The sequence below is a fragment of the Phalacrocorax carbo genome, chromosome 19 (genome assembly GCF_963921805.1).
Source record: "Phalacrocorax carbo chromosome 19, bPhaCar2.1, whole genome shotgun sequence".
NCBI classification, from domain to species: domain Eukaryota; kingdom Metazoa; phylum Chordata; class Aves; order Suliformes; family Phalacrocoracidae; genus Phalacrocorax; species Phalacrocorax carbo.
The window spans coordinates 3,370,635-3,395,371 of NC_087531.1; the positions used below are offsets into that span (position 1 = coordinate 3,370,635).

Consider the following 24,737-nt stretch of genomic DNA (forward strand, 5'->3'; position numbering starts at 1 on the left):
TTTTTTGGCCGAATTCTCTGTATTCCTGCGGTGTTTGCCCATCTCATCCCTTTTCTGTGCCATCTGTTTGTCTGAACTGCACTTCCAGTTTTACAGTATCAAATAACAGGCCTTTTGCAAGACAAGGGTAGTCACAGCAGCAGAAGAATAGAGCCCCTGGTAGCAGCGTGGGACACTGTCCGTCCTCCTGTGTCTCTTTTGCTGTCTCAGGAGAAAGACCTGGGTTTCAAGGCTTCCTTTTCTTCCCATTGTCGAAGATGTTTCATTCTGAAGCTTGGCTAAATGTCCCTCATACTTATCCACAGGCAGAAAGCGACCTTTGTGCGCCGGCGTGTGAGCATTGTATGTGTGTGTGCCTGTGGTTTTGTGCTCATTGCTTCGTAACGTGGGGAAGGAGGAAACCGGAGCTGCAGCTGACGATCCCCTCACTCTTTGGAGAGAGGCACCCAGGCACCTTCTCATACCAGACGAGGAAAAGGGCCGTTTCCCAGCTGTGGCAGGTGTCTGTTCCTTGGCATCAGCTTGTTCCAGGAGCACAAAGACCAGAGGCCTCTCCATGTTCCTCCACACCCCCTGGGTTTCATGCAGAGTACCATCCAGCCGTGGTGATTTTGCAAGGATAAATGGGCTCTGGCCCGTGGAACAGATGTTAGGGTGACGTTTCTGGCGAGTTGGCTGGTGCACAGAGAATCAAGTCTTTTGTGATAAGATTAGAGAGGTTCAAGTGATTGAAATGTTAGATGAGACTGGCTCTAAAAGACTTCATCCCCATTAGATGCCAAGATCCCAGCTTTGCTGGGTGGGTTTGGGGTTTGATTTCTTCTTTTTTTTTTTTTTTAAGCTGGCCAGAGAAGTAGATGTGAGGTTTTAGCTGACAAATGTGAAGAATCACAGATGCTGCTTGGGCTGGAGCATTTTTCTGAACAGTTTAATGCAAATATTGGTCTCTTTGGTACTGAACACTCCTGTCCCAGTCCTCCTGCCACCTCCCCTCAACCCCGTTATTGTAACAGTGGGGGTTTGCATGGGGTTTTTTTCAAGCCATGCTGATCCCTAGATGAACCTCAGCCCACGGCAGCGTTCCCTCTGCCACCCTTGCCACTGCGGGAGGTCTGCCTGGGCGGCAGCCCTGCAGGTAGCCAAGGGACCGCTGAGCGGAGGAACCTGCAAGCCGTTTCCCTTCATGTCTAACTAAGAGTTATTGAATTAAAGCAGACAAAAGAAGCTGCTGCAGCTGACCTGGCAGCGCGGGCTGGAACCGCTGGGAAGTACCATTCCTGGCTCATTTAATATCAAACTCCTCCTGGATCTTAATGGGAACCCCGATGCACTTGGCATTTTGACCAGGAAAGTGTTTATCGCTGCAGAGTTTTCCAGTCTTCTTTATAATAAAAGAGCCCTAGAAATCGATCCGACAAGGAGACTTCTGTCTTTGAGAGCAGTAAAACAAGGCAAGTTCCTGTGTGTTCTCAGCCAGTGTCTGTTTGCAGCGGGGTGGAGCTGAGGGCAGGATGTTCCCCAGCAAAGAGGCAGAGCTGGTTTTCAGGAGCTGGTCACGCTGAGGATTTTTCCTGGAGCTTTTATGAAGGAAACTTGGGAAGTGCCTTCAAGGAGAATGTGACTTCTCATTCCACATTGGCACAGTGGGCCTTTCCCATGCAACCCTCTTGCTCAGAGGGAATGGCATGTATTGCTCCCTGACCTCTAAGCCAAAGAGAATCTGGGGTTTTTTTTCTTGCTTGCTCATTATTACTGGGTTTTCTGATTGTTATTTTTTTCCATTTAACTTACGTGTTCATCATTTTGGATTTCGTTTACGGCACTGCGTTTCTCGGCATGCTTCAGCAAATAATCTCCAGGTTTTTGCGCAGAGTCAGCTGGTGGCAGCTGGGCCGAGAGCTGCCTGGCTGCCTCCCAGCCCAGGTGGGAAGAAGTCAGTGTGGGGGTGACCTGCAGAGATCTGGAGACAGTTTATTGAGTTGCCAGTTGTTCTGAGTTGCTCTTACCCTACAGCTCAAGGTATGTTCAGCCCTTACTTTCAGAGGCAGAAGGACAGACATTGAGAAAAATGTTTATAATGTTAACTTGGTTTGGTTTCTGATCTCTGACGTCTCAGCCAGTGTGGGCCTCCTGTCCTGTGCGGGCAGACAGAGGCCCAGTTCTTCCAGACGCTCCTCATCTGCATCCGCTGCTGTGGTTCTGGGGTACACAGCAGCCACCTTCCAGTCCAGGGTGGGAAGCAAAGGAGAAATCCTTCTCCAGGCACAGTGGGCTACAGGACAGCAAAAGATTTAACTAGGAGCTTCTCCTTCGTGAGCTGGGAGGGACCTTCTGCCCTGATCCTCAGCAGAGTAGGATGGAGCCAGCGCAGCCTCTGGAATACTTTGGGGTTCTTTTTGTGAGCTGTTTTGGTCTATTCCCCCCTGCTTCTATTTTCAGCCAGACTTCCTTGTGCTGAAAATAGACATCTAGTTAGCTTAGGAGAAACCTGTTGGAGGGGTGACACCAATGCCCGCTCTGTGGCAGACTCATCCTGTCCCCAGGCCTGGGGGAGGCAGCATCTCTCTAGAAGTCACTGTAAAACTGAGGATGTCATGCTTGCTTTGCCATCTCTGTGCTGAATTTTCAGAGTATCTGACCATGCTGCTGCCACCGCCGCTGCTTTGTCACACACCAACACCCACGGGGCTCGAAATTCTCCCTGGCTTCCATCTCTTCTCCACTCCTGTCCTTCTCATTGGGGGCACTGCCCAGGGCTTCGCAGCATGCTGCTGTCCTTGCCTGTCCGCTGTCGTTCGTAGCGTGATCGGCTGGCAGGCAGCATGGGAAGCCTTTGGAAAAACATGATCCAATGCAGATGAGCAAAGCACGGAGCGCTTTTCCACCTCAATTTGTAGCATAGCTGTTTGAGATTATAGGACGGGAAGGATCCTTGCTCTTTCCAGAGCTCCAGCTGCCCTTCTCAGAGCAGGATGTGCAAATCACACCTCAGACTGAAAACCGAGTCTGCCTTCACTGCTCAGCCCCGTTCGTGGCTGAGATGTGCCTTCAGTCTGGCCAGTCTGATGCAGCGTGGCCCTCCCACTGCCAGCACATCTCCGAGAAGATCGAGTCAGCTCTCTGGCAGTTCTGTCTGCCTCAGTACGAGCACAACTAACTGTTGGTGCAAGGGCAGTAGGCAAACCAGGGTCGTGAGGCATTGGTCTCCCCAGCAAATTGTTTCCCATCCCCCAGACTGGGAAAGGGCAAGAGGATCTTTTTGCCTCTCCATCTCAAAGGTAATGACATCCCCAGCAGAGACTGCGACAGGGTCGGTACAGCCTGCCCCGCAGGTGGAAAAGGGAGGGTGAGGACAGGGCAGTGCTGGCCGCCTGCGGGCTGTGCTCTAGAAGGAACGTTATCCACCGGCCATGAGCGGGAAGAGAAGCCAGTACTCAACATTTCCGTACCTGGTTGCGCTCTTGGAGCGGTGAAGGTTAGACCACTGCATCCATGAGCTCACCAAGAAGCTTACAGAGCCAGTGCTGTGCAAAGGACAACTGAAAAGCCTCCCCTGCTTCCCCCCATCTGCAGTCCCTTCCCCTGCCCCACATCACCATGGTTGGCTGGATCCCTGCCCCTTCCCTTCTTTTGTGTTGGAGTTTGTTTATGATCATTGCGGGTGCTGTAACATTTGCTGCGTAGGTTCCTCTGGCAGCATTTGCTCATTTTAAGTCCACTATTGGGATCGCTAACACGCATCTGCTCTTTGGATTTTCCTTTTTGTTTTGCTCTGATTTACACATTGAAAATGGGACCATCACGGGAACACTCTCATTTTACTGTTTTTTTTTTTTAATTTCCTTGATTTTTATTTTTTACTCCCAAGGACACAATTTCGAGCCCTGAATTCTTCTCTTCTAACCTCCCTACTTTCATTGCAGATCTTACATTGTAATTTTTTTTCTTTTCTTGTTTCTTCTTTCTTATAAAATATGCAACAGTTGTGAATTTTAGTTATTATTAAATGAGATTCTTTTCCTACTGTCTTGTCTTTTAGGTATGCTCAGCCACCCACCAATCCCCGTTTCCGAGCTGGCTGAACACACAGAGCATCTCAAAGCTAATGATAACCTGAAATTGTCCCAAGAGTATGAGGTATGAGCAAGAGTGAGTGCTGTGCATGGGTTTGCAGAGCCAGGGAATAAGGAAATTCAGACAGGCCCTCATCCAAATCAACATAGCTTCATTTTAAGGATCTGGTTAGTTGAAATAAAAAAGTTATTTATGTATTTAAAATTAAATACTTGCTCAGTGCTTTGCTAGGTTCAATTCCAGATCATAGAAAAGCAGCTCAGTTCATGAGCCATTCCTGTCCAAAGAGTGGGCATCTTGGACAGGATCCGAGCTCCCTTTGTGGAGGAGGATGCATTTCTGGAAGATGCCAGACTGGTAGGGTGGGGTGTCCTTGGGGTGCCTCTGTCTTGCTGCTGAACATGGAGAGGACCAAGCCAAGGAACGTGATACCCAGTTTTAGATCGCTGAAGTTAGGTGAGATGAACAGCAAGTCCTCCACAGCTGACATGACCAGCAGCCACGGGGCTAAAGCTGAAAAAACAGGGTGATTTGTGCATTTTTTTGTCTTGTCAGGGTTTTTTGTGCTCTTTTTTTCTGCTTCCTGCTAATTTTTGATTACTCAAATGGGCTCCTGCAGACGACCAGCTGCAGCTGCTGGACTTGCATTTCAAATGACTATCCCAGACTGTAAAATTCCCACCTTGCCGAGGCTGGCAGGTCAGGTCAGTCCCAAAGCGGACTGGGGGGGGGAAGGCAAAGACCACCATAGCCCCCACATTACCGCTGCTGCTACGTAGCATCATAGTGTGGCATCCTTGTCGTCGGACAGGGAAGGGCTGCATGCTTGCACAAACCTGCTCCAGTCTGCTCACGCTATTGTGGCTGCATCAGCACTGGTTAAATCCCAGTGCAAATGCCCGGTGCTGCCAGGGCCGTCGGTATGCAGGTTGCTTTCACTGCACATTGAACATATGACTGAATTTTTTTGTTGGTGTTCAAAGACATAAAATGCCCTGATATTTTTAGGCTAATAACTAGTCTAGGCTGCCTAGTTCTGTTTGCAGGCAGAACGCGAGGGGATACGCTCTGAACAAAGGACTGGTTCCGCTTTCTCCCCGGTCTGCCTTGCAAACATCAGCACGCCTGAAGCAGCTCCATACTCACGGCTCCGCACCCACGGAGGGGGGGGTTGCGCGTTGAAGAAGGCACTTTTGCTCTGCTGGGGTCTTTCACCCCACCTTGGGGCGCGGGGGGAGCAGCAGCCTGTTAATATGCTCTATCCAGATTTCAAAGGCTGATTTGCATAATGCAATATCCCAAGTGCCCTGGCTTCATTCCAGCGCAACCTCCTCTAGTGGGAGAGCCAGAGCTAAACAAACATCGCTAATGAAATGAATGCAAGGTGAGATTAGAGGGATAGAGAGCAAACAGACACATTACAACAGTATAAATACCCATTAGAAATGCTCCGCAGTGAGAGTGCAAGAGGATGTTTGTGTCGGGTGGTTTTGTACCAGCGTTGCCACAACTACCGGAGCTGAGCTGTGCCTGGGGGGGCTCCAGGGGTGGCACGGGCAGGGGAGGGCAGCGGGTGCCTGGTGAGGGCCCACCCCTGCGAGCTCACAGGGGTGAATCCAGGCAGGCCTGTGCGGGACCCTGTCCCCACCAGCCAGGAGTGGCAGGCAGGGAGAGGGGGAGCCAACAGCGGGAAACACAACTCGGCATGCTCCTGCCAAGCCTCCAGTTGAGGCAAACCCCTAGGGCTCTGCAAAATGATGAAGGAATTAAGCCCTTGTTTTATTTAATTCTCTGGCTGAGGATTTAGAGGTAAACGTAATTAACCTAATTTCCATATCTGGGACAGCTGGACTTTAGGAAAAAAAAAAAAAGCAACCACCAAACCTGGCATAAATTACCAGGATGGGCAGAGAGGATTTTTTCTCTCCAGTGCATTTCATTGTTTACTCCTTCATCCCTTCCAGGAAAAAGCCATGTTGATTGAGTTTCTTAGGGCCAGGGCCCTTACCCCTTCTCTCTCCGGGGAGATGCGCTCCTCCCACCCTGCCGAGCCTGCCCCTGCCAGATTCCCGTGGCGCTGGCTCCCTGCTTTGCACCCGGGAGACCTTCAGCACTGAGTTTTCATGGACCCAAGTCATGCTGTCTCTGCTCTTCATGGAGCAGCTCCGTCCCCTCCTGCTGCCTATGGCAGCAAGGTTTTTCCCTGATGTTTCATGTCCTGCTTGCACATGTGGTTATAAACCTTGTCCTAGCTTAAATATCTTCTTCTCTAGGTATTAGTACTCACCAAGACACTGGTATATTTATGCCCACTTAATCGTTGTTTAGTTTAACTATGCACAGGTTTGGCCTCTTCATCATTTCATAAATGCAATCCTGATGTGATCGTTCCTGTTGTTCTCTCCCAATTGCCCGCCGTTTATCAGTGTCAGTAACGCAGGGCTGTAACTAATCTAGTGCAGCCTCGGCAGAAGTACGATCCAAGGTCTCTGTATTGCAGCCTGAAATTGCACTGATGCTTTTGCCACCGGGTTGCACTGCATCGTGCCGGGGGGGGAATTGTCTCAGGTATTGCTCTGGGTGCGCTTGGGGCCAAGGGAGACGGGACATGAGCACGCACTGCCACCGGGCTGGGGCTTTTCTACAGCAAAGATCGGTTCTTGAGGGAAGCAGATGGTGAATGCTGCGTTCCTCAGCTACATCTTCAGAGCCATGATCTGTCCCATGTGGAACACGGTATTCAGAGCTTGATTAGCTGCTTTTCCCGTCTCTGACTCTTCCCTTTTCTTTCCCAATTCCCCCAGTCCATTGACCCTGGCCAGCAGTTCACCTGGGAGCACTCAAACCTTGAAGTGAACAAGCCCAAAAACCGCTACGCGAACGTGATTGCCTACGACCACTCGCGTGTCATCCTGCTGCCCATCGAAGGTACTGTAGCATCTCCACTTCTACCTGTTAGCACCAGGCTGAAGTTGCTGCTGGGAAACATATTGCACATGCTCTTCTCCCTTCCCTGTTACCCTCTATTTATATTCTTCTCTTAGCATCTCCCTGGGAGTTTAGCAAGCAGGAGATACCTCCGTAAACCACGCATTTGTTAAGTTCTGATGACTGACATATTCCCTGGAGCTGCAATCTCTCATTTCAAGGGCTGGTTTATCAAGAACCTGTCTTCCCTTTACTTGGAGATCCCTGCTCAAGACGTTGCTGACTAACAGGAAGAATTCAGACCACATCATGCTTTAGAGCGCAGGAATGGGGCAGCGGGTGGCGATGAATGAGGAGTGTATCTGTATGGTGGATGAATGAGAACTAAGCACAGGACTAATTGAACAAGTGTGAGTGTCAGCAGCGTAGCGAAGATGTGGCTGCTGCGTTGTTCAGACATAAAGATTACTTGACGTGCAGCTCTTGCTGCAGTCCTGGCCCGTAAAAGGCTAAGAATAAGAAGTGGTTAGTGTTAGCCTGGTAGGTTTTAAATTGTTTCCTGAGCTGCTTACATGAGCGATGGTGCAGTCAGAGAATTTACATTAAATTTCACAACTTTTGGCTCTTGACAAGAGTTGCTCTGGTGCACACTAGGATAAGATGGGTTTTTGGTGGAGAGGAGATGGAGTTTAACAGGGCATCTGCTTTGGTTGCTGCTGCCGAGATAATATTCGACTTTTGACGTCTCTGGTTGTATGTGGCTGTGCTGAACAGATAAAGCATTTAAGGCCAGTCTTGCATTGCCAAGAGCTGATCATCTGAGCAGAGAGGATATGGGATGTCCTAATAACCCCCCGGTGAATGTAAAGGTTAATTCAGAAGCCTTCATGACAAGGGAATTGTGAGAATAATCCCCCTCTGCTGAGGTAAATCTGAGGGACATGGGGAAGCGGAAGAACCGTTCCTGGGGTAACAGCAGAACATGGTGATTTGCCAAAAAGCCGCACAAATCTGGATTGGTCTTGTCTGCCATTAGAGGATTTGCAACATTTCTCATTGTGAAGATGACTGTGTTCTGGCTTGGTTTTCTTCTGAGATTAATATTGTATGAGCCAAGGAAAGCAAAGTCTTCTGAAAGTTGCCTTGTCATTCAAGGGAAAAGGAGAAGAACACAAGTGTAGGAATGAAGGACGCTTTGGGTCTCGGCTCTTAGGAAAGCAGAAGCACGGGGCTGGACACAGGCAGCAGCCCTAACTCTGCCCAGGTGGCATCGTGAGGGACCGATGGTGCAAGTGTGATGGGCCAAGGTTTAACTTTCAAGCATCTGAGAGGTTCTAATATGTCTTGGCTGGTGTGTTCCTTCCTACCAGGCTGTATTTTACGCTGAGGGCTGGAAGGTGAAAGGAGTTGGAGGAATTAGTTGTTGCTTTCTCTTTGTTTTAAATCTGGATTTGTCAAGGCTGCAGATTGTCACTGTCTGCTTGGTCAGGAAGAAGTAGTGATTTTAATTCCGTGACTTCCCTGTAACTGGGCCTGTCACGCACCGAAACACTGCAGGAGTTCATGGCCACCATTTTAAATTACAGAGTGGACCCGAGGGGGCTGGAGAGGAGATTAATTCTGGAAGCTCAGCCTTGATCACGTTCCTCCTGCTGCTGCATAACCACCTTCCCTCCTGAAATTTCAGATTGGGAAGGAATGGGGGCAGGGAACCCTCCAGAAATTTAATCAAAAGCCATTTCTACCAGCAGCTGAAATTACCAAGTACCCTTGAGGACTGGCAGGCAATTCAGCGTGGATTGCACCTTGCCAGCAGAAGCAGCAATGTCTATTGCTACAGCAGGATGAGGACTAGCAACCCAATTTCATATTGGTACTGCTCCTCACCCTTGGCTCCCCTCGAGACAGGAGTTAAGCGTTCTGTACCAAGTTAATCATAGGTTAGCAGAAACCTGCCAACCTTGCCAGCCGCTCTGCTGTAAGTAGGAATGGGCCAAACTGCCAAAGAGTGCCAATCCTCCGTGCCAATCTCAGAGCCTCTAAAGCTGAACCTAAACGGCAGTGCTTGCCAGTGTCCATTTTAACTTCAGAGCAGTTTTCTCCTGCCATGTCCCAATCACTCTCTTCGCTCTGGCAGTACCTCCTGCCACTCATATCAAACCCCTCAGCTGTAACTCAATAGCCTGTAACTCATGAGAACAGAAAAAGAACCCCACTCCTAAAAACAACAGTGGACAATTTAAAGCAAGTCAAAGCCTGTAATTTCGATGCTTTTACTGGCTGAATCGAGCCTGGTTTTATTCCTTACTTTGTCCAGCTGTAGCTCCCTGCCTGGGATTATACTATGGACTGTGTAGCGCATCAACCAGGTGCATTTGCTGCCCAGACTCTGGACATTCTGGGACAAGGACTTGGGTTTGTCCTGTTTGAGACCAGCGAAGCAAGAGCCCTAGGCCAGGACTTTTTCCTCCTACTGGCAACACCAGTAAGAAGACTATGGTTTCAAGGCTTGATATTCAGTCTCTTTAATATATTTTGCAAGAAGTTGTTTGTCTCCCTGCAATGCAGACCTTGGAGGCAGGAGCTTTAGCTGGGAAGAACTAGCAAAGAGCCTGTTACTTCCAGCTGTGATTCTAGCCCACCAAGCCGTGAAGGCTCTGGTGTTTTGCAGGGGAATTATCTCTACCAACATTCCTGCAAAGATCTCCTCATGCTTCAAACTATATAAAGCCCTGCACAGTCTACTAACTTGCTTTTGTTGATTTAATACAGGAATTGTGGGCAGTGATTACATCAACGCCAACTACATTGATGGCTACCGGAAGCAGAATGCCTACATTGCCACGCAGGGACCTCTGCCAGAGACCTTTGGAGACTTCTGGAGGATGGTGTGGGAGCAGCGTTCAGCTACTATTGTTATGATGACTAAGCTGGAGGAGAAATCACGGGTAAGATGCATGAGAGGGATGACTAGTTAGTCATAATCCTGGGGGACTGGAGGGTAGAGTTGGGGAACAGCAAATCCCTTTGATCTGCAGCCCACATCTGTGTCAGTGGGGGATTTCTGCCTGCTTTGCCAGCACCCTGAAAGTTCAGTGATTCATTGCTTTTTGAAAAAACAAACCATTCACCCTGGAAAGCTGCAGCCTTCTTTGCAGCTCCAAGAGAAGAGGACACTCAATCCCATTGCATGCTTTGTAGGTCTGTCTTGGAGTTAATCATGTGGCAAGTTTCACATTCAGCTCTCTTGTTTAACAAGCCCCAGTACATTCACTCTAATCTTCAGGATCATTCCAGTCTATTGTCTACATGATTGATGTGGTGCATCAAAGCCTGTGCTTAGTCAGTAGGAGCTTTTCATGTGGCTGCCCCTGTCGTGGTGCTCTGGAAAGACATTTCTTGCCCCTTCCCTCCCCTTTGCGACCTGGCCAGCTTCACCTGTAACAACATCAGGGCAGTTCTGGAATGAGCTTCCCCTGCAGCGTAGGGTTTGTTCCAGCATTGAGCAATGCCTCCTGTCTTCCAGATAAAGTGTGACCAGTACTGGCCAGGCCGAGGTACAGACACCTATGGAATGATTCAAGTGACGTTACTCGATACCATTGAATTGGCCACATTCTGCGTTCGAACGTTCTCCCTTCATAAGGTAAGCTTTCTCCTGCTCCTGTTTTTCCCCAGGGATGGACTATGGTACAGGCAGGGTATGGCAGTGTGCTGGTACCTCACGTTGTACTTGGTGCTCTTTTGTCTTCGCAGAATGGCTCCAGTGAGAAGCGGGAGGTCCGCCAGTTCCAGTTCACAGCGTGGCCTGACCACGGTGTACCCGAGTACCCCACGCCATTCCTGGCTTTTCTGAGACGGGTGAAAACCTGCAACCCCCCTGATGCTGGTCCTATTGTGGTGCACTGCAGGTACTGATTTCCTTCACCTAACTCTTGCGTGGGGCCACCTGCCAGCGAGGCAGAAGTTCAGAAGGTTGTTCATTTGCACCTAGGAGACGCGTACAGTCTCCAAGCGAGTACCCAGCAGGCGAGAGCTGTCCTCTAAAGTGGATTCTCAGCCAGCATCTGAGGAGGATACTTGCATTTCCATTGAGCGCAGAATTTCCTGAGATGATGAGTCATTTAGTTTGCACCAAATCATTCAGACCTGTTAGCAATGGGAAGCGCCCTGTGCTGTACTGGTGTCTGGTCCGGTGTGTAGGGGTTGTTTCTTGTCACAGCAAGAAAAGAGGAGGAATGAGTGTGACCTAGGAAGCTGCTTGGTGTTGCTGCATTGGGTGTTTGGGCGGCAGAGTTGCCTCTGCTGTCAGAAGGAGAGCTGACAGTGATTGAAAGAGGGGGTTTTTGATTGCTGCAGCCATTCTGATATTGACAAACTGAAGGCCCCTCTGGGCAGGTAGCGTTCCCTAATTCAGTTTACAACCCAACTTGCTTGCAGCCTCAACTTAGATAAATGCCTGTGTTCCTCAGGAGGGAGTGGAGGAGCCTGCAGGTCCCTCAGCACTGAGGAAAGACATCTGAATTTTACAGGCTGCTGGGGGAAGCTAATCCTGCCTCTCCTAGAAGATGCCATTTAAACAGTCTTTGTAAGTGGGCAACTTATCACTAACCTTGCAGATGGCAATTATCGTGCACCTCTCAGAAAATGAATAGAGAGAGCTGTCAGCTCACAACGTGCAGGAACCGGCTCCCAGATCAGCTGCTAAATTCGTGCCAAAGCTCCAGTCACCTGCTTGGTTCAGGTGTTAGGCAGTCTAATTAAAAGAGATCAAGGGGGCTTTGTGAAAAAAGGGACTGCACTGGAATAGTAAAAGGAAACCCTTTATTAGCAGTGGCAAATGCATAGACCCACAGACCCCTGCTGATTCACAAATGCCATTACACGCAAGTTTGGTGTTACCTTGATGCACAAAAACATTTAGGAAAAGAGGTGACGCATGTTACTTATTACAACATCAATAGTTTCTCAGCTGCTGGAAGACCTGAGTGATTAAACATGCTTTTTAAGCCCTTAGGTCATGCCAGCCTTTTGTTCCAGTCTAGACCCCCCTGCCTAGAATTGTCATAATATTGTCTCTGCCAGGAGAGGTCTTGTCCTGGGGATACACAGACACAGAATACACAGAATATAGGTTAGAAAAGACCTTTAAGATCATAGAGTCCAACCGTAAACCTAACGCTGCCAGCTCACCACTAAACGACATCCAAACGTCTTCTAAATACCTCCAGGGATGGTGATTCAGCCGCTTCCCTGGGCAGCCTGACAGCCTTCCCTGACAGCCCTTTCAGTGAAGTAATATTTCCTAATATCCAACCTAAACCTCCCCTGACACAGCTTGAGGCTGTTTCCTCTCATCCTATCACTTGTTATTTGGGAGAAGAGACCAACCCCCCCCCTCACTCCAGCCCCTCTCAGGCAGTTGCAGAGAGCAATAAGGTCTCCCCTCAGCTCCCTCTTCTCCAGGCTAAACCCCCCCCAGCTCCCTCAGCCACTCCCCAGCACACTTGTGCTCCAGACCCTGCCCCAGCCCCGCTGCCCTTCTCTGGACACGCTCCAGCACCTCAAGGGTCTTCTTGTCCCGAGGGGCCCAAACCTGAGCCCAGCATTCGAGGTGGGGCCTCACCAGGGCCGAGCACAGGGGCCCCATCCCTGCCCGGCTCCTGCTGGCCACACCAGTGCTGACACAAGCCTGGGGGCTGGTGGCCTCCTTGGCCACCTGGGCACTGCTGGCTCATGCTCAGCCGGCTGTCAGCCAGCACCCCCAGGGCCTTCTCTGCCGGGCTCTTTCCAGCCCCTCTGCCCCAGGCCTGCAGCGTTGCCTGGGGTTGTTGTGACCCAAGTGCAGCACCTGGCACTCTGCCTTGTTAAACCTCACATAATTGGCCTCAGCCCATTGATCCAGCCTGTCCAGGTCCCTCTGCAGAGCCTTCCTGCCCTCGAGCAGATTGACACTCCTGCCCAATTTGGTGTCATCTGCAAACTTACTGAGGGTGCACCTGATCCCCTCATCCAGATCAGTGATAACAATATTAAACAGAACCAGCTCCAGCACTGAGCCCTGGGAACACCACTTGTGACCAGCCACCTACCGGATTTACCTCCACTCACCACAACTCTCTGGGCTCAGCCAGCCAGATTTTCACCCAACAAAGAGCACTCCTGTCCAAGCCATGAGCAGCCAGTTTTTCCACAAGAATGCTGTGGGAAATGGTGTCAAAGGCTTTACCAGAATCTAGGCAGACACAACATCCACAGGCTTTCCCTCATCTACTAAGCGGGTCACCTTGTCATAGAAGGAGATCAGGTTAGTCAAGCAGGACCTGCCTTTCCTAAACCCATGCTGGCTGTGCCTTATCACTTGGTTATCCTGTACATGCCACGTGATGGCATTCAAGACAATCTGCTCCACAACCTTCCCTGGTACCAAGGTCAGGCTGACAGACCTGTAGTTCCCGGATCCTCCTTCGGGCCCTTCTTGTAGATGGGTGTCACATCTGCTAATCTCCGGTCAACTGGGACCTCCCTGGTTAGCCAGGACTGCTGATAAAGGATGGAAAGTGGCTTGGTGAGCACATCCACCCGTTCTTTCAGTACTCTTGGGTGTATCTCATCCAGCCCCCTAGACTCATGTGCATCTAGGTGCTGTAGCAGGTCACTCAGCATTTCCCCTTGTATTATGGGGGCTCCATTCTGCTCCCTGTCTTCCAGCTCAGGGGGCTGGGTACCCAGAGAAGTACTGGTCTTACTATTAAAGACTGAGACAAAGGCGGCATTAAGTACCTCAGCCTTTTCCTCATCCTTTGTCACTATGTTTCTTCCCGCACCTAATAAAGGCTGGAGATTCTCCTTAGCCCTCCTTTTGCTGCTAATGTATTTATAGAAGTATTTTTTTATTGTCTTCTATGGCAGTAGCCAGCTTAAGCTCTAGCTGAGCTTTGGCCCTTCTAATTTTCTCCCTGCATAACATCACTACACCTTTGTAGCCCTCCTGACTTGCCTGCCCCTTCTTCCAAAGGTCACAAACTCTCCTTTTTTTTTTTCCCCTGAGTTCCAGCCAGTGCTCTGTTCAGCCAGGCCGGTCTTCTTCCTCATCACCTTCTCTTTCGGCACACGGGGACAGCCTGCTCTTGTGCCTTTAAGACTTCCTCCTTGAAGAATGTCCAGCCTTCCTGGACTCCTTTGCCCTTCAGGGCTGCCTCCCAGGGACTGTCGATCTGTCTCCTAAACAGGCCAAAGTCTGCCCTCCAGAAGGCCAAGGTGGCAGTTCTGCTGGCCCCCCTCCTTACTTCTCTGAGAATCAAAAACTCTATCATTTCATGATCGCTGTGCCCAGGACAGCCTCCAGCCATCGCATCACCCACAGGTCTTCTCTGTCTGTGGTCCAGTGGGTGCCTTCCCTGGGTGTCTCCCTCACCAGCTGTGTCAGGAAGGGATCAGGGTGGCACAGTTGAAGAGGCAGGAGAAACGGGGCAGACCAGTACGGAGGGGCAATCGGCACATCACCAGAGGCAACTTTTCATCTCTGTCCTGTCCTCGGGTGACATAAGACCAGACTTCGTTGTGAAAGTTTTTGCTAAACTGAGCTGAGACTTGAAGCAAACCTCTGCATGTTGTAAACTCTTTGGGGCTAAGCCTGAATACTCGTGTGTGCAGATGGGCACAGAAGATATGGGGACCTTTCCATCCGCTGGCTCTGATCCAGAAGCCTCCCCCTGACATTGTGGCAGCACTGGCCCAGGTGGGGCTCAGATAAACAGCTTTTTAGCTTCCAGTGCAGGCTTTACTGACCCCAGTGCAGCACTGTGCTCACACACTACAGCACCAGTGACTTTGCTGTCATCACTGTCCTCCCCTGCGCGCTGTAGAACTGTCCAAAATGCTCCAAAACAATTGAGCCACACACTGAGGTGAGTGGGCAACAGCACTCGCCAGCACTGGTTCCATTAGGCAAGGTCCTTGAATACAACAAAATTCAAGTAAACGGCTGGACCCACATATTTGGCTCATTTGCCAGGCTTTCCTTTGCCTCGGTCCATCAACAGCTGTGTTCGTAAGGCCTTCGTTCCTTCCCAGTCACCGAGTGCATTAGCAGTTCACTCTGTGCCTTGTGCATCTGTTTCTACCCTGTGTTCGTGCGCCTTGTGGCAGTGGAAACATCCTCACTTGCGGGTGGCCTTTTGGAATATCTTTCTTCAGTGGCAGAATAGTCCATCGCTTTATTTTTTCCCTTTTCTTTCCAGTGCGGGCGTTGGACGGACCGGCTGCTTCATTGTGATCGACGCCATGCTAGAGAGGATAAAACATGAGAAGACAGTGGACATTTACGGGCACGTCACCCTCATGAGGTCACAGCGCAACTACATGGTACAGACAGAAGACCAGTACAGCTTTATACACGATGCCTTGCTTGAGGCTGTTGCTTGCGGCAACACAGAGGTCCCAGCCAGGAATCTTTACACCTACATTCAGAAACTGGCACAGATTGAAGTCGGAGAGCACGTGACGGGCATGGAGCTGGAGTTCAAGGTGATGGCAGATGCTTGAATGGGGATAGTAGTCACTGGGGAAGGCTCTGTATTCCTCACAGGCGCTTTGTTCTGCTGGCACTAATGCGTAGCAGGCAGGGAGCCTTTATAAGGCTGATGGGAACTTTCTGGTTCCATGTTAGAGAAGTAATTACGTTTCTGACTTATGGTACTGCAGTTCCCCAGGGAGACCTACCTGCTGCTGCAGGAGGCTTGTCTGGTCATTTGAAATCCAGATTGAATTTACTCACTCTTTAGAGTGGGTTTTTAAGCAATTTTTTTCCCCCCCTTTGAAAGTTTTGCTGGGGGAAAGGTCTCAGACTCTGTCCCCACCCCCAAAACAAAAAAAGGAAGGCACACAAGGCAGAACAATGTGGCGGGACACGGAGGGTAAGTTAAGTGGGCTGGCAAAAAAAAAAGCTGAACAACTGGTTATGACTCTGCTTTTGCCTTCAGCGACTGGCCAACTCCAAAGCCCACACCTCCAGGTTCATCAGCGCCAACCTCCCATGCAACAAATTCAAGAATCGCCTTGTCAACATCATGCCATATGAGACCACGCGGGTCTGCCTTCAGCCCATCAGAGGAGTGGAGGGGTCAGACTACATCAATGCCAGCTTTATCGATGGCTACAGGTAAACAGCACCTCGCTGCCCCACTGCGGTCAGGGAGTTTGTGTACAAGGCTGAGGATGCAGCAGTGCTAAGGGAGGGACTAGGCCTTAACAGAGGTAGTCTGTCATTCTGTCCCCTCACCTGGCTCTAGCACACACAGTGGTGCAGCACTAGAGCGAAATGCCCTCTTGCTGATGGCTGGCAACCCACACATAGACGCAAATACAGACTTCTGATAAGCTTTATTCTCTGTGGTCTTAAAATTACTTATCCCCTAAATCAAACCAAAACACTCTCCAGCTGCAGGTCCTAAACATAGAGTGTCAGTGAGGGGGTGGATTTTGCTGTTGGGAGGTTTCTAAAAACAGATTAGCCTTTTTATTACTTTTGTGATTTGGGGATGTTGCAATTCGGCTAGCTTCCTACAGGCAATGCATGCCGTGTGCTCCAGCCTTGGGAGCTGCAGCCCTCCACCGGTGTGCTCGGAGCCTGGCCAGCTAAAGCTGAGCCCTGACGGAGGGAACAAAGCAACCCCCTGTGCACATTTTCTCAACTCCGGGTGCAGGCAGCAGTAATGGCCCTGGCTGTGGCACTGGGGCTGGGGCATCCTGTCCCTGGAAACATTCCAGGTCAGGCTGGACGGGGCTCTGAGCAACCTGATCTAGCTGAAGACGTCCCTGCTCACTGCAGGGGGGATGGACTAGATGGCCTCTAAAGGTCCCTTCCAACCCAAACTATGATTTCCATGCCTGGCAGTTGAATTCTTGGTGCTACTCAGGCCCAGAATACATGGCTTCTGCTTCCAAGAATCGGGCATGCAGTTTGTTACACCTTCTTCCATACAGGGCATCGTGCTAGAGTAACCTGGATTTACCCCTTGGAAAAGGTATTTAGAGAAAGCTTCACCACTGGCTTATTAATATTTTTATTGGCCATTAGCAGCAAAGTCACCTCCTGCCCCTTTAGACCTTGTGCTGTTCTAGTTCTTCCCCAGCGTTTCCGTTTGTTCTCTGACCCGTTGGCCTTTGTACACATTTCCCAAAGCTTCTGCCCAAGCAATTCTCCACACCCCCTTGACCCACCCCGCGGGTTTGTGCTCTGTTTCAGACAACAGAAGGCGTACATTGCTACTCAAGGGCCGCTGGCAGAGACCACTGAAGATTTCTGGCGGATGCTGTGGGAGAACAACTCCACCATTGTCGTGATGTTGACTAAGCTTCGCGAGATGGGGCGGGTAAGTGCGCGCTGAGGACAAGCACAGGAGGGGAAGCTTTGCAGCACAAGGGCTAACAGAGACCCCCTTTCTCCTTGGCAGGAAAAGTGCCATCAGTACTGGCCAGCGGAGCGCTCTGCCCGGTACCAGTACTTTGTAGTAGATCCCATGGCTGAGTACAACATGCCTCAGTACATCCTGCGAGAGTTCAAGGTCACCGATGCCAGGGTAAGTGCTGGATGATGTGCAGTCTGTGCTGCGAGGGTTCTGGCTGGGGCTGGGCTGGAGCGAGTCACCCCCATGCAATGGGGAAGGTGGCTTACATAACAAAAAAAGGGCGTTCAGCATGTTTTGGGTCCTGTAAGAAAGACTGAGGTGTAAACACTTTCTCTGTGGAAGTCTGGGATGATCATCAGTGGAGGAGAGCTGAGTTGTGATGAGGAACAGAACACACAAACACAGGCTGTACTCGAATATATCTTCTTACAAATCGAAAGTAGTTTTCGAACCTCTGCTCACAAATCACAGTAGCAAGTCACTTTGTTAGAGATGTACCAAGCTTTTGGTTTTACTTGGAGATGAAAGCAGAAAATAGCACCTCCCCAGCCAGCTAATAAAAAGCCAGACTTGCAAAGGATACTCCGCACCCTACAGAAAATGTACACCTCTCCTGGCTTTGAGGAACCACCCTTTCTCATATATACTGTATATACTCGTATATACCGTATATACTCGTATATACCATATAAAGGGACATTCACTCAAATAATCTTAGATTCAATGTCAGATTTCTCCTCCAAAGGAACATTTCGGTACCTTCTAGAATTTGTTTGGCAAATGTAGCCCTCACACTCAAAGTAGAGTCCTCTGCTTTCGAGGTTGCCAGTATTGTAGAACCTGATAATTCTATTTGCAAGGGAGAAGGAGGATGCCTCATCAGCCCTGGTAGAACAAGATTTATCTTCCTGTCAGCGGTAATTCTGACACTACAGCAGCTCTTCCTCAAGATTGATAGAGAGGCCATAACCTCACCTTGAATGTTCCTTTGCTGAAGACTCCATCTGTGCAGTGTTTGCAGTGGTCAGAGCTTTCAGCACACCTGCCAGGCGTATAGATCTCTGCTGACAAGCTGACTCCAGAAATGTCAACTGCAACATGAGCAGCTGCATCATTAGATATCTGTAATAGATACGTTCACTTGATTATAACACAAAGTTGGCTCAACTTTTTGTGCCCCTTAATGAACTAGCAAAAAAAAAAATGGGGGTTTCTTGCCTTTCGTATTTAGTACCACAAATAGAGGATGTTTTAAATATGACCCTTTTCTCCCCCAGGACGGTCAGTCACGAACTGTTCGTCAGTTCCAGTTCACTGACTGGCCGGAACAAGGCGTGCCAAAATCAGGAGAAGGGTTTATCGATTTCATCGGACAGGTACATAAGACGAAGGAACAGTTTGGCCAGGATGGCCCCATCTCTGTTCACTGCAGGTAGGCATGGGTGAATGGAAACATCTAATTCATCTGAGGATGCAAAAGAGCAGAAGGGATTAAAATCCTGCAGATATCGCCCTCCTTCCCCCCACCCATCTTTGCAGGCAGATCTGTTGGGAGGGGGTCGCCAAACCCCTTTGCTTCTGCCAACCAAACTCCTCTCCCTTCAGGCCCAGTCACTGCCCGCAAAGCCTTTGACCCTTTACATCCAGGGGAGAGCTATGAAATGCTGGTGCTTTGAAGGAAATGGGAATCACAGTGTTAATATTTGACCTGCAGAATTGGAAGTGGTTTTATACCAGCGCCGCACCACAAACACCGCTGGTTTGTGTTTGGTGATAGCAAGAATTGCGCCTCCCTACCCTTGGGCAGCAGAAGATAATGCATTCTTCAATTTATTTAATTTAAAAAGCCTAATGTTACATATTAGTGATAATTTTCATACTGAATGCTGTTTACCACTACCCAAAGCTTTTGATTTTGTTTTTTTTATGTCGGTCTCGCATACGTTCGTTTGGGTCACGCACAGTGGCAGTTTTACTATCTCCTCCCTCCAGGAGGACTGACTGAGGCTCTCCAGTTCTAACGTGTTCATGTTCGTAAGACACAGCTGTTAGCTCAACCAGCCCGTAACCTCAGCATTTCGGAAAGCGGCTGAACGCTGTAACATACGCTTCCTTCTTTTCTCCCATCCCTGCAGTGCTGGCGTGGGCAGGACCGGCGTGTTTATCACCTTGAGTATTGTCCTGGAAAGAATGCGCTATGAGGGGGTTGTAGATATTTTCCAGACAGTAAAGATGCTGCGAACACAACGACCTGCTATGGTGCAAACAGAGGTAAGGGGGAGCGGGGAACCCAGCCTCTGCCGCAGCGTAGAGGACTGAGTAGCAAAGCACCACGGCTGCACACCAGTACCTCAGCTGCCGTGGCTGAGCAGAGCGGGCCTTTTGCCTTTCGAACCACTAGCAAAACCTTCCCTGAAGAGTAAGCAAGCCCAGGCTGTGCTGCTGATTTTACTTAGCTAATAAAAAAAAAAAATCCCATTGTTATAAAGTCTCTTAAAGATTTCATCCCAGTCTGCCAGCCCTGTTCTAACTCAGCCCTGCCTCCGACCTAAGGGGGGGCTCACCTGCCTCTAAACACAGCCCAGGCTGGCTGCGGAGCCAGAAGGGTTAGTGGGGGGCTCACTGGGATCTGTGAGATGCACAGACAATAAAGGGAAGGGACTTCCTTTCCCAGTAGTTCACAGCTCTTTGAGAATAAAAGAGTCTCTGCATATTCCTGCCCAAGCATGTGCTGGCTGGGAAGCAGGGCAGGGTTCCTGAAGAGCTGTTTCAACCCTCTGAAGCTGGTTCTCTTTACTGTTTGCAGGATGAATACCAGTTCTGTTACCAGGCAGCTCTGGAGTATCTGGGAAGTTTTGATCACTATGCAACATAAAAAGCCATCCGTTGTGCAGACTCTACCAACCACTTAAGTCCTGGAAGGCCTCTTTTGACCCAGGAGGAGCGCTTGAACTTACAAAACTGAATCAGAAGAAGTACCTTTTCATCTGGACAATGCATTGGGGAGCAGGGGGAAGGATTGAAAGGAACACCCCTTCAGGAACTCCATGTTGTAACCTGGACTGTAAAGAGGCAGCTCAGGAGATTGCTGAAGGACTGCTTTAAGTGGTGAACTGCTCTTGTTACCTCAAGTGGTGTTCGCTGTGGAGGACGTATGGACATCATGAAACAGATCCAAAAGCTAAAACACACCTTGCGAAATGTTACCGCTGGAGAAGGGAAGGAAACCGACTTTGGTTACATCATTAGAGTTCAGTTTATTTACTAATATAGTTGGCAGTCTTTAAAGGAAGTCACTTGCAGAATTGAAGGTGGTCTGTAAAAGATACGAAAAGGAACTAAATCTCAACACTTAGGCAAATTTAGGGTCAGGAGTTCTTCTAGCTGGAGTCTTAATAACCTCAGTATCAACATTGGGCTGATCCTGGGCTTACAGGCACCTTACCAACAGCATTCACTGAATGCCCCTGCCACACGAGAGGTTTTATAGCTCACATTTTGAATACTTGGAACATTCCTCATTTCTTCTAATTCCAAAATTTATTTTTTAGGATATTTAAAATTACAGAGAAAGAGAGAGCGCTATAAAACCCAGACCTGACTGTGTGGTGTGGCCCACTCCCCTTGCGCACCCGTGGGCCAGGCAGAGGTGGCAGCTCCCCCAGGCTGGGTTCGCTGACTGCTGGTTCTGTTCCCCCTTGTCAGCACATCCAGCTACCACGAAGGCATTCATTTGAGCGGTGGTGGGACACCCCGTAAAGAAAGGCAGCCCTTGTCCCATTCTTTTGCACATTCGCACAACCCTGCTTCTGCTGCGAGCAGCTGTGCCGCCCTGCCCGGTGCTGCCACAGGAGCCCAGGAGCATCCCTCTGAAAGGAGCCTGACAAGCACCCTTAAAAAATTGATATCCAGTAGGCAACTGCTTCTTGCTGCCGACCCCTCGGCTCTGACCAGAGCGGCTCTCCAGGAGCGATGCAGAGCTACTCTCAGGACTGTCCCGGTACCACGGCACACCGAGCCCACGGGCACAGCTACAAGCATGCCCTAGCTGTATGAATGACTGGGAAAGACCAAGTAGGCGGCATTCAATGGCATATACTGTGAGTGGCTTTCTTTAAAGTATCGATGTAACTGTAACAAGTGACATTACCTTTTTTTTAAATAGTGTATTTTTTCCTTTTTTAAAAAAAAAAAAAAGACAAAGAATATCAGTCAATGAATTTAAAAGAAAAATTTGCTTATTTGTTCATATTATGTTCAAAGACAGTCTATTTTTTCACTGTAGAAATGTTATGTGTAATGGCTGTGATATATAAAAATGCAGTGCAAATTGCTACTTCTACATATTGCTTTTCTACCATTTAAAAGGTTTAACTCGCTCACGTAAGAACAAAATGTCCTTTCTGGATTTTTTTTTTCTTTTTATTTTGGATTCTTTTAAATCGCAGACATATCACGTGTCTCTGGAAGGGTGTGAGGTTAGCAGGCAGGCCTAGACACGGCAGTGCCAGCCCCCTCCCCGCCAGCCATGGCCGTGTTGCCCGCTCTTAACAGGGCCAGGGGTGAACTGGGAGACTAAACGATACCGGTATCTTACGAAGACGGAAGACAGCAAGACAGCAATTCCGGCGCCGTGGCTCGCCTCAGCGCGCACGGGGGATTTTAACGTCCCGGGTGTGTTGTAGGTAACGGCCCGAGGATCTCCGTGTGCGGGTTGCAGATCTAATGCTCTTGCAAGGGTACGTGACAAGGAGTTTTCTTGCAGACGTGCACAGAGGACAGCATGTCTTGGAAAAGACACACTGCCCTGAACACTGCTTGCCTGTGACTTTTCCTTTTTTTTATTTTTCTAGAAGGGGTAATCATGGCCATCAAATGCTACCCCGAAGACCCCACAACAATCTATTGCCTGTCTTTAACTGAAAAAAAAGAAAAAAAAAGAAACGAGCAAAAGGCTTCTTCAAGATTTTACTTCTTATTTGTGTGAAAGTTGCCCAAATTTCTAAGTATGTTGCAGCAAAATCTTACTGGACAAGTGGGGGGGGGGGGGGTTTCCTTTGTATGAGAGCAAAGTGCTGTTGCTTTCACACTGTTATTTCAAACTGAAACAGTAAGTGGTTTTCATACCACTGTGTATGTAGATATATTGACTTTGTATTAAAGGAAGATTGTCTGAAAGGCCTGACTGCAAACCTGTTTGTTGGGAGGCGCGGGCAATGCCCGAAGCAGTTGCTCTGTGTAACGCAGTGACGGCAAAAACCTTTTTGCTGGTGCCCACAGCCAGGTAGCAGGTTGCTCTCCCTCGGCTGTGCTTATGCTCCTTCTAAAAATAGGCCACCTTTAAAAACCGAACATGTGGTTGCAAAGAAACAAGCTCATTTGGCGAGCTTTTGGGCAAAGAGCTGCAGTAGCGCAGGCAGACTCCTGCTGCTAGTTTAGGTGTAGCAGCGCAGCCTTTGGCACGAGCGTAGCCAGGCCGCGGCCCAGCTGAGAAGCAATGGGCGTGGGGGATTACGTCTTGGTTAGACCCTTTGGTGCTCTTTGGTCTTTCCCTTCTGTGGGACAGCGGCTTCAAAAGGTGCAGAGCCCGGCCCGCTGCCTGCGCCGGCTGGCGTCCAGATGGGCCGTGGTTGCCAACACCCCTGAGCCAGGCCCGGTGCTGTCCCAGCTCCGGAGGGCGGCTCCAAGCGACAGTCTCAGTGAAGGACCAGGCTTCCGCGAAGCAGAAGGCGGTGAAAGCCTGGGGTCCCATTTGCAACGCAGATCTCCTGTGTTCCGCTGCCGGAGGCTGAGCAGAACAGTGGAGGAAGCAAAGGCAGCTCCTCCGCTGCCGGGAAAAGCCCGTGCCTGGCGCCGTCATCGCCTATGCCGCAATGGGCCGGCAGCGCTGCAAGCAGGGATCGGCTGCCATCGCCATACTGACAGCAGCTGCTTAAAATAAATCTGTGTCCAGCTGCACCAGAGCCTAATAGGCTAAACCCGCGGCGTCAGTAGGGCTGTGGTAACAGTGGCTGGGGCGCACAGGTGGGCTCAGGCTGGGCTGGGTTTCCCAGTGCTGCATAAAGCCGGGAAAGGCTGGCAAGGGCACTGGAGGTCGGAAGCAGCAGCAGGAGGGTGATGGGAATATTTAGGTATTTTTTCCCCCTCCCTTTTACAGCTGGGCTGTGCTGGCCCAAACCATTGCTCCTTACTAGAATGACACCATCGCCAGCGTTTTGGCCCATGCCTAAAGGGGTGGGGGGAAGAAAAAGGATGAGCAAGTTTGCATAGCTCCACGAGCAACCATCAGGCGAGCTGCGAAGCCAGGGCATTACATCACCGCCAAAACAGTGTTTCTCCACATGATAGATGGAGCAGGTCAGGAGCCAAACAAACAGCAACAACCTGATGGCACAGGAAGAAAGGAGGAAGAAAGGAGAAAGAAAGAAAAAGAAAAGCTCCCTGTTTATAATTATGCCTCATGTATGCGAGTACCTCCAGGCATGGCTGACTAGTAATGCTTTCTGACTCGTCATAATCTCCTGGCTTCACAAAGATCATTTGTAGCACTGAACCCTACAGCGCAGCAGCACAACACAGGACAGACACCCTTCCTCAGCCTTGTGCCAATCAACGTGCGGATTTTTGACTCCCCTTTATTTTACCATTGACGAATAGAAAGGGAAAACTGACTTTTCTTCTAAGCTCTGTTCCTCAGGCTCCCCCCCATCCTATGCCTACCTGGCCTCCTGCACGCTCAGCAATGCTATTCTTGCCACTCCGTGACGCTAATTGTGCTCATCGCTGTGTGCCAGGCTCTCATTTTTTGTGAGCTGGCGTGACCTTCCCCCACGTTGAGCTGCAAACCCCTTTCGGGCCAGAAACAACTACTGTATGGAGCAAAGGAAGGTGAGCAACAAAGAGAATTGGAACAGCTGGGGACTAAGTAAAGCTGCCCCAAAAAAACCCACCCCAATACAGTAGGAAGCCAGTTACAGAAGCAAATACAAAATGAAAGCTTGGTGCACGAGTAAAGCTCACAAAAGCTGCAAAGACTTACAAAGAGAGTCCGCCTCGACACCTACAGTGGCGGTGATGGTCCCACGACAGCTCCTCTTGGAAGGTCAAGAAACAAAAGCAGCATTGCTAAGAAAATCCCAGTACCAGCTTTGCCATGTGATGTCCATTCCGTACCCCATAACTCACAACAAGCCATTTAAGCAGTGCCTGCAGCAGCAGTAACAAATTCCTTTCCTGCACCTCCCACCACAGGATGAGGACGAGCATGTGGGAGGAAAGAGGCAGCAGACCCCACCATCCTGGGCCGATGGACCCACTGGGATG

At 49.8% G+C, this 24,737-nt stretch overlaps 1 protein-coding gene across 6 annotated transcripts in view; it reads left to right on the top strand.

The window, feature by feature from the left end:
• PTPRS (protein tyrosine phosphatase receptor type S) overlaps window positions 1-22,367 on the top strand; it is a 172,381-nt gene extending 150,014 nt beyond the window's left edge. For all 6 annotated transcript variants that reach the window (XM_064469634.1, XM_064469635.1, XM_064469633.1 and 3 more), the window contains 12 exons: window positions 4,040-4,137; window positions 6,879-7,002; window positions 9,775-9,950; window positions 10,529-10,648; window positions 10,759-10,913; window positions 15,246-15,531; window positions 15,987-16,165; window positions 17,252-17,378; window positions 17,460-17,585; window positions 18,692-18,846; window positions 19,550-19,685; window positions 20,221-22,367. In XM_064469634.1, the coding sequence (XP_064325704.1) occupies window positions 4,040-4,137; window positions 6,879-7,002; window positions 9,775-9,950; window positions 10,529-10,648; window positions 10,759-10,913; window positions 15,246-15,531; window positions 15,987-16,165; window positions 17,252-17,378; window positions 17,460-17,585; window positions 18,692-18,846; window positions 19,550-19,685; window positions 20,221-20,289 (1,751 nt within the window). In that variant the 3' untranslated portion in view covers window positions 20,290-22,367. The remainder of the gene's footprint in view (window positions 1-4,039; window positions 4,138-6,878; window positions 7,003-9,774; window positions 9,951-10,528; window positions 10,649-10,758; window positions 10,914-15,245; window positions 15,532-15,986; window positions 16,166-17,251; window positions 17,379-17,459; window positions 17,586-18,691; window positions 18,847-19,549; window positions 19,686-20,220) is intronic.
• The last annotated feature ends 2,370 nt before the right edge of the window (window positions 22,368-24,737 follow it).